General features: G+C 29.8%; 1 protein-coding gene across 1 annotated transcript; it reads left to right on the plus strand.

Annotated features, from left to right (window-relative positions):
• Nucleotides 1–2102: 2102 nt before the first annotated feature.
• Nucleotides 2103–9968, plus strand: LOC134687485 (uncharacterized). The gene is made up of 9 exons (XM_063547820.1): nucleotides 2103–2199; nucleotides 3046–3183; nucleotides 3538–3617; nucleotides 4838–4909; nucleotides 5471–5612; nucleotides 6861–7049; nucleotides 7594–7667; nucleotides 8718–8789; nucleotides 9779–9968. Exons 1-9 carry the CDS (start codon nucleotides 2160–2162, stop codon nucleotides 9917–9919), a joined length of 948 nt encoding a protein of 315 aa, XP_063403890.1. The 5' UTR covers nucleotides 2103–2159; the 3' UTR covers nucleotides 9920–9968.
• Nucleotides 9969–10311: the final 343 nt, after the last annotated feature.

Here is a 10311-nt window from a genome sequence, read left to right on the forward strand (position 1 = left end):
TGTCGAATAATTCGTTACAAAAACAATATCCGTTCCCATACACTTATTTATTAAAAAAAGAGATTATCTTCTGACATGACAGTAAATCGTATCCAACTATAGGTCTAATTAAGTGTCAACGGTTATGATTTGGTGGCCATTTTTCATTTAAATGTTGATGCCACAGTAAAGTATTAAATTCATACAAGTTGTCGCAAATCGTACACTGCATTGCTGATCAATATTAGAATTGACAACGAGCTTAACCGATTCCTTATACTCAGCAGCTAAAGGCACCGATATGTCAAAATGTGCAACAATTCAAAACGAGAACCCGTTCCATTTTAGCACTTTAATAAAAGAACAGCAAATACAATGAACATCAATCAACAACAACCACTAAACGTAAATGTTTAAATTTGTAATTGCTGTGGATTCATTTTTATTCGTTTGATACTAATTTTTGTGGATTTCGAGGGTACAGGTAAACCACGAAATTACATGTTCAACTAAGTTGAATCCACCGTTTTCTATCTTTTGAACGCGCATCTGGCGAATATACAAAATTTAGTCCTGGTATCTATGATGAGTTTATTATAACTGTATACCATTACAATTTGAGATAGGAATTAATTCACCGAAAATCAAATCAATTTTAGGATAAAAAGTAAATCTCCCAAAAACTGAAATGGAAAATTCAAAACGAAAAGTCCTTAATCAAATGTCAAAATCGAAATCTCAAACACACCAAACGATTCGACAACAAATGTCATACTCCTGACTAGTGAAAAAATATCAGTACAAATGATTGACAATTTAATGTTTAGATGTGACATTCCGTCTGTTATAAAAAAAAATCCAGGTACATCCAAACTTCCAATTTAAAAACTTATATAATGAATTCCTTTTTTTTATTTAACATTTGTATACTATTGGAAATATTAAATAATCAGTACACAAGATTGGCTATTTAATGTTTGGATAATTCCACCATAAATTAATACACATGGATATCAAGAACCATTTCTTATAATAAATAAAATGAAAATATGATCACAGTTTATCATGCAAAGCTCTGATTCCTTTCACGGATTTGGCTATACTTTTTTGGACCTTTTGGATTATAGCTCTTCATCTTTTATATAAGCTTTGGATTTCAAATATTTTGGCCAGGAGCATCACTGAAGAGACATGTATTTCTTGAAATGCGCATCTGGTGCAAGAAAATTGGTACCTTTAATTTTATTACCCTGTTTTACAGAAATCTTTTTTTATAGGTATAGATTAAAACGTGAAATTCCAAAGAGAACATGCGGGAATCATTACGGACACACATAATTATAGCCAAGCAATCTGCGTATATCTCACTTAAATACAGCAAGCTTAAAGAAGGAGCAGCACATTTGTGAGGAATTAATTTTTTGCTTGATCCGAAATCAAATTCGAAGTCTACAACATTCAAAGCAAACATGCGTCAAATGGGAAGTTATATAGCAATATTATCATTCTAAATTAACTACAATGAATTTTATTTTATACAACGTAGAACCGATCTTGAACAGGAAAAGTTTATGAAAAGTGTCATAAACCTGGAGATGATTTTGGGATAGAACTTGAAGAAAATCAATATGTGTTGTCATTTGAATTATGTTAATCTTGTGTTAACAGATATCCAGCGTTTCTAAGAAGTAGACAAAACTATTGATCATTGCTAGAATCTATATTACATTTTTCGAGTTTAAGAAATAGGCTTTATACAAAATATGCATGAAAAGTGAAATGATAAATGTTTGCTATGGTAATGTATTTTCTGTATTAATCTGGTTGAAAAGACAGGAGTAAAACAAGTATTTTAATTGGAGAGGGATTTTTTATTTTGTACTTCCGCCACGTGCTACGGCTAAAAAATGTAAAAATTGAAAATTTTCAAATATTTTTCTGAAAATTTAGTTTTTCTATTAAGTATTAAAAGTAGTAAAAAATATAGTTTCTAGTAGGTGACACATTTGTATTTATTTTTTAATATTTTTTATATTTAACATATTTTTCTAATATCTGCTTTCAATGACATTTGATAAGACAATAACAATCACTAATCAAGATGTATTCAACTGATATCAGAATGATAATGAAGTCATATGTAGTACTATCTTAGATTATAATAAATCTCGAAGACCATCATGAGAAAAACCTTGGCATTGTTTCTTATAATAGGGACAGGTAGGAATTTAGTTAGACTTAATTGACACTCAATATATAATATTTACTATTTATCAGGTGTTTTATAGTGCATTTGTTATGTTGATTTGTAGTTGGTATAGAGATTATATTTCTATTGAGTACATCAAAGATAATGAAACATTATAATCCTAAATGATGTTTGTTCAAGAAACTTGTAAGTCAGATGGAAATTAGAATATAGGAAAGTGTTGAGCAGGTTTGTAACATGTATCTTAATTATCAATGATGTGTTAGAATTAAGTTGATAAACAATCAAGAGTATCTGTCAATCAAACAAAGTTATTTTCAAGAATTTGCTTTTTTTTTCGGTCATACATTTTGGAATAAGATACTTCGTATATGTAAACATCATGTATACTGTTAGTTTTGCATAAAATTGTATTATGATATTTGAGTTATATAGTTATTTGTGTCTTTAATTAGATACAGCAATTGTAAAATTAAATAGACAATCCACGTGATACAGTCATGTGTCCGTAGAGCTTTTCTGGATTTACATTCGTTAGTAACGGTCAACGTTACCTTCTTGTCATGTTAGCTTTAAGTTTTGTCCTTTTGTGTTTCATCATCTCTTCAATGTTGTAATAAGTTTCGGTTTATATTTTGTCCTTAAGCCTCATTAAAGAGGGATTAGGGAGCAGGCTTCTCTAATATTGCTATAACTTGTGTCCAACCGTTTTGCTACTTTTGGACAAACAAATCAAAACTGAACACTTTTTTATTTTTATAAAAAAGTCCTCCTAGTTAAAAAAAGTTAATAATGTTAACGTTATTATTTATAAAAGCAGTTTAACAATTTTGTGTGTGTGTTTCTTTCTATTTTAGTGATACTTCTACCGGAAGTACTAGGACATTGTAATGATGTTGACAAAACAGCCTGTGGTATGCTTCTTGCTGCTGACTCCAACATGTGCCAAAATCCCTGTTTGGCACAAATCTGCAAAGAAACATGCGGAGCCTGCTGTTAGTATGCTTGATTTGCAAAATGGTATTCGTCACTGTGATGTACGATAGAAAACATTTTCGAATTTCTCAATCTTTTTGCGCATAGGTTTTATTTCACAAGATTTTCTTAAATGAATGACAATTTACTGTCAGAGAAAACCAATATATTTTCTACTGATAGGATTTCCAAATAGATTTACTACTAGATAGGATTTCCCTTTAAAAATGCTGATTTAACGTCTAGTTAAAAAGATATAATAGCATACTTTTAATATTGAGGATTTAAAATAAATATACATGAAACAATTATATGGTCTTGCAACTGAATTGTACTTATCTCTATTCTTATTAGTTTTATTTATTTATTTTCAGCGTTAGACTGTTTCTTTTGTGACAGTGAGCTACACCAAAATGAGTGCTATGCAACAGTTGAATGTAAACCACAATCAGAGGTATTGGTATTGTTTTTTTTTATATTATGTTTTATGGTGTGCTCACGACTGCTGGTGAATAGTTGAACCCTGAAAAATAGTCTTTCCGATATAGAAGATTGAACTTTAATAAATAAGTCCTTTGGTTGATTTCATTATATACAAGATAATACAGTATCACTATTGACACGATTAATAGTGAACTCCATGATGCCGTTTATTTTACCGTAGTTGAATAAAGTATTTCGCCTAAATATATAAATCTACCTGATAAGAAATATTAGTGAAATGATTATGAAAACATGATTTAGGGAGCAAAATTTATTAATTGTAACGAAAACAAAACATTTAGTTATCAGCAAGATCCTATATATTCAATTTATAAAATTAAAAATATTTGTAACATTTTGCGGATGAGTTTTTCAACCGACCATCAGCTGTTCTTTTAAAACCTACTTCAATGAGTTGTTTTTTTCGTTTATATATACTTTTTGAATTTTTATGAGAGAGACCTCATGCATGGTTTTTCAAAAAGAAATACGCATATTGATACACTTAAACTTCACGATCAAATATATAGATGATATCCTTTCATTAAATAGATGGATTCGATATTCACCATATCTGTCAGGAAATCCTCTGTGCTAGAAAACAATATTGAACCAAGGCCTCATACTGCTTAGGTTGGAGATGTGTAACTCGTGATAATATTATGATGAGAATCGATTTTCCAGACATATTACTGTTTATGATGTGAACATCAGACTTAATATGACCACGATTTTTTTCCTTTTTTGGACCAGTTTTGTGCTCTTTCTTTACTCATCTTGTGCGACTAATACCTTGGTTTTTACCTGTTATACGCAGTACGACAGATGTGTTTTTTGACACAGGGTTTATATATTACATATTTGATTAATTACGCCATGTTGTTCTAATATTATCAAAGACATTAATTTGAATGAAAATACTTGTCCTTTGGTCTTTGATGGAGTGTAGTCTCAATACAATAAATTTCCTTCTTTAAGAAAATTAAAAACAAAACCAAGCAAGAAAACAAACATACACACAGGCTTAACCCATTTCCCTCAAACGCAAATTAAATTGTATTTACATTTGGAAAAAAACGTTATACTAGTATTCATTTGGTTAAGACTACCATTATGTGTTGTCCCTGTAACACATAATCTACAAATATTGAACAAGTATCATTGATGTTTGTACTTATTGCTCATTTTTAGCTTTGCATTGCCACCAAAAGGCTATCAGTTGATCAGCAATATCTGTTTTCCTCTGGCTGTGCAAGCAAAGAGGTAAGATATATACTAACATTCAGTAATGTATACAAGAGCGATGTTAGTTAATGATAAAACAATCTTGAATTCTTAGTATTAAGTCTTTGCATGCGATTGATTTGCTATCTTTTTTCATGTTATTGTGTACGCTGTGTTAAACTTTATCTGTTTAAGTGTTGTTAGTGAGAGATATTGAATATGTGGCCTATTATATAACTAACCTCATAACTAATAAATGTGACCTTTCATTGATATTGTTTCTGTTGCGTACATTTTTATTTTTGCTATAGATTCGGGACGATTTGGAACTTATATATGTATATATATACAAAGACTCTGATGACCAGATATATTAATATCTTTTTGTTTTGTTTTGTGAAGTTTGGTTGCTTTTTCCTAGAATGAATATCCCATTTCACTTCATTTAAAAAAACTAATAAGGCTCGGGTCTTTTCTATAATTTTACAATCGAATGACAAAACATAAAATTTCGCGGTAGACAATTTGTTATTTCATTCAAGTAAATATCCAAGTTTTAATATTTATCATAAAACTATGTAAATCATTTTGGAATTACAGATTTGCAACACGTTGTTCAGTGGCAATAGTAGTACCTCACTGAATCATGGTCATACATTAACAGTATTTAATGGTGTGTGTTGTGGTACAGACCGGTGTAATAAAGACCCAGATGCTAATAAAACAGTATCTGATGTAGTGGGTGAGTATTTTGTTTTGTTTATGTAAAAATGAAGGCAACAGTAGTATACCGATGTTCGCTGTTCGAAATTCATAAATCGATTGTGAAAAAAACAAATCAAGGTTACCAACTAAAACTGAAATATATAAGAAGAGAACTGCAACACAACAGAAACACAACACTAACATGTTACACTCACAGGAACGATTATAATATTACAATGGTCAATAAAAATTGCATTACCTTATGCAAAGCTTGTGTTTGTCTTCAGTACACAATATCAGAAAAGTGATTTAAAAAAGTAAATTATTTTTAGATTTAAGCGGGAAGCAACTATTTACTTTTAAAATTTTTATAAATATTTACTATTAGATAAATTTTACTATTGCATTGATCAAAAAATATATACGTCACAGTCAATTACTCCAATAAACTGCGACTACAAATGTTAGTCTTAGACAAACACGCTCATAGACAATGAATAGCATAGACAAAGATATCTTCAAAAGGAGATCTATATCATAATAAAAAAAACAGCAAACAGTAGTATATCGCTGTTCACAAGTTATAAATTGATTAAGAGAAAACAAAGCCGGATAACAAGTAAAACTGAGAGAAACACTGCAACAATAAGATGAAAACAAAGGAATTACAGAAATACTGAAGTGCAAAATACTAAACGTAATCGTACATAGAAACGAATAATTGGATAACAATAGTCCACTTCTTAAGTATGTTGGTGGTTTCATTCCTGGTATCTATAATGAGTTTATTAATATAACAAAATAATTACATTATATGTATGTTTCATTATGATACGTCATTCTGATTGGCTTACTGCACATCACGTGCTATTCATTGAGCAAAAAAACTTTTCATTCATGATAACACGTGGTTCCACAAAAAAATGCACAGGGGAATTAAATTAAAAAAATATAAAATTCGTGTTTTTATGATCATAGCTAAAAAATGAAATTATAAGTAATTTTGTAAGGTTTCGTTTTGTAACTTCATAGGGTTGTAAAAGCGTTGACCGTGCGTACATTTTCAGAATGAAGCACTTCCGCGCCTCATACAAAATGTACTTTTGTCAACGCTTTTACACCCCAATAAAGTTACAAAAAGAAGCATTCAATTCTTAAATAACATTATTCATAAATTGCATTATTTAAGAAAAGCAATAATTGTAATACTGAACCTTCAGTGCAGACACAGTAACATTATATAGTATTGAAATGAAAGTAACAAAGTCATAATTTATTACTCTAGATCGTTCTGTAGATTATCAAATCAACGACAAGATAGTTGTTCGAAAAGCTGATAATCTGTTAGGAGACCGTTGCTCTGATTTCGATGTAAATTCAGTGGCTTGCACAATACTGTATAATGCTGATCCTACAATTTGCCGGAAAGATTGCATCGGAAGAGAGCTTTGTCCCGAAACTTGTGGAACATGTGGTGAGTTCTATTGACAAAAGATGACCGACAGATATTCATCTATTTTATGAGAAACGTAACATGTCTGTTGTGCCTTTGAAGTAGCTGTACACTTAAGGATTAAAAGGAAAAAAACAGAAAAGATACTTATATATATCATGTCAGATTTTGTTTTATCTATTTACAATGCACATGCAATTAATTCAAATCAGAAAAAAATTACGTTACAAGAACTATGTTAACTGCACAATCAAGGTAGGAAATTCGAAAATAGTTTTGTGATTTATTTTCTAACTGTTTTTTTTTTTACAAACACATGAGAAACACGCAGTCAGTAAACAAATAGCTACCAATAGAACAATAAGATTGTTTGAGGTGTGAATATGTGAAAAATTGAATAGTCAATGAAAGGCATATACTATAATATATATACTATATGTGCTTTGTACTCAGCTCTTTGTACTAAATAGTGTAGTGTATATCTTCGATTTAGATTACATTTACTTTGTAAATATAAAGAATACATTTTCTGACACCTCCTCATATGACGTTTATATATTTGAAGTTCGCTGCAAAACCTGTAAACATATTGCTGATCCAGCCCTGTGTAACAATATAACTCTTTGTGCGAAATCAGAGGTGAGTATTTTGTGGTAGTGAACCAAATATATTTATAAACAGGTTAATATGGTAATAGCAAAATAACAAAAAAAAACAGGAATTTATTATTTATATAATTAGCAGATAAACATGCCATAAAAAGCCTTAACAAGCAAGAAAAAACATTAGAAATAGGTGTATCATATAAAAAGTAAATATACTGTGAATGATTAGACACTTCACACTTATACATGTTATATTAAAAAGTGCAAAAAATATTTGACCAAATTGTCATATACGTTGGCATGTGACAGAAAATAAGTATCCCCTATAATGTTTGTTCCAATGAACTCCCAACATATACCGAAAGTTCCATTGAGAACCTACCTTATATAATATTTTATCCAAAGATATAAGAAAATTTCCTTCACAATAGATAAATATTACATAAGGAAAGTTCCTAGTGAAACTTTTGTTATATCCTAAAAGCTCTCGGGAATAAATGGTATGTACAATGTTTTATATACGTGTATTATTATAAAAGTTCCAGAAATATATGTTATATAATAAAAGTTCCAGCCAAATTTGTGATATTATAAAAAGTTACAGGAATATTTGTTTTATCATAAAAGTTTCAGGAATATTTATCATGGTAATCAGATAATTGAAGTTCTAGAAATATTTATTGTATGATCAAAGTTCTAGGAATATATACTACAATATCCAACATAGTTTTGCTTTGAACTTTATTTCTGTAACTGCCAATACTGTTTGATCGGTATTTTTGGGGTTGTCTCTTTGTAATCAGTTTTGCGCTTTGTATCGAACTAGGAAACAAGTCATTACAAGCAGATTTTGTTCGGGGTCTATGTGGCTGAATGTTCTAAGTAGTCGAAATACTGTATATCTAGCCTGTCAACACTGAGGTTGTGAGTTCGAATTCCGAACTTTACAAAACTATCTATAAACAAAAATGTATCTGACATGAACATTAAACTGATTTTTATATATTCATCGTGAAAATTACTTACATTTTCTACTATATTTGATAACTTATGCATACCTTAAACTATAATTACTACATTTCAGTCCTGTTTTTCTAAAGAGAGACTGAATGTTGATTTTTCGATATCATATGATTTGGGCTGTATGAATGATGTAGTAAGTTAATATTTATCTTATACAATTCACATATTCCTGCAACATACATTTCCCTGTAATTTACAGGTATCAGAAAGAAAAACATGCAAGATATATTACAATATATATACGTTTTTATATGTATAAATCAAATCGGATACAGATTCGTATAGTCATAAAAACACAAAATTATCTTGAAAGTCCTGTGAAGGATGAAAATGTTAAACAGTAATGCTAAAATTTAAATTCTACTTACCAATTTTTATTTCGATTTTTATGCATATAGATAGATATATGTCAAATATGTTTTGCTTCTGGATCTAAATTACTGGGAAAGTATGTCTAAAACTGTAATTTACCATACTGGATGTACTACATAAAGCTTATTGTTGGCGTGTTTTATCAAATATCATTTTCATGTTTACTTGAATTTGTAAGTCAGCTGCAGTTGTTTGTCCTTGATGTATATGTCAATTTTTGTTACTGGATCCCACATATTGTCATTTTAAACAGGTATGTCTGTCTTTGGTTGCTTAACCAATTTGCCATCTTTTAACAACTGGCATACAAGGTGAAAGTTTAGCTAGCTATAAAGCCAGTTTAATCCTTAATATTCTTCAGTAAAATACCTTTACAAAGTCAGATATATTGCAGTTGTTCTCTTTGTTCCGTCGTTTGATAAAGTCAAACGTTTCAAAGATTTTCGCCTTTTTTTTTATCAATATTTGGATTTCGATCCTATTTGTTGATATTTATTTTTTTCATCGACACCTATTTTTTGAAAACTGTATATTTACCTCGAGATGCCTATTTCAATTTTATTGATGGTGTGTGGTCTAATTGGAAAAGTCAGGAGCTCTACTTATGATAAGATAGACTTAATGTCATATTTTTCAACCTCATAAAAGCGTTTCGCGATATTGAACTAAGTTTGAGTTTTTAATATTTGTTTTAGTGAAATGGTTTGTTACATACAAGTCTGCTTTTTTATCTTGCATCTTTGCTTCTAGATCTGTCATGCCTATTTTGGAGGAATACCCGATAGTGACATAACAAAGACACAAGTGTCCTTCGGCGGAAGCGTACAATGCTGTAAAAGTAATTTATGTAATGCTAAAGGACTGGTATTGAAAAACCCGGCAGTTGGATGATTTAGAAAAACGCATAGAAGTTAAAAATAAATATTTAAATCCGAATAAAGTCTTTTGGTTTGCTTAAACTATATGTATATGGAACTTGCATGGCCTAAAGTGTATCTTTATGTATTCACAATTGGTTTTGAATCGGTAAATTTTTATTGATAAATTGTCCCAAAACAGAAACATGGATGAAATATATTACACGTAATTGTCATCTAATATGTAAGGTAAAAGGCTAAATGTCACTTCCACGGTTATGTTAATGCGTCTCAAAATTATAATCAAACTGCCTTAAACACATTGTATATTGAATATGAAAGTTGAACTCACATACATCACGACCAACATAATTAATATGTTACGTTGTTTAGAAACAACTATGAAAACTAGCAGATATAATAATT

Source organism: Mytilus trossulus, chromosome 10 (genome assembly GCF_036588685.1).
Source record: "Mytilus trossulus isolate FHL-02 chromosome 10, PNRI_Mtr1.1.1.hap1, whole genome shotgun sequence".
NCBI lineage: Eukaryota > Metazoa > Mollusca > Bivalvia > Mytilida > Mytilidae > Mytilus > Mytilus trossulus.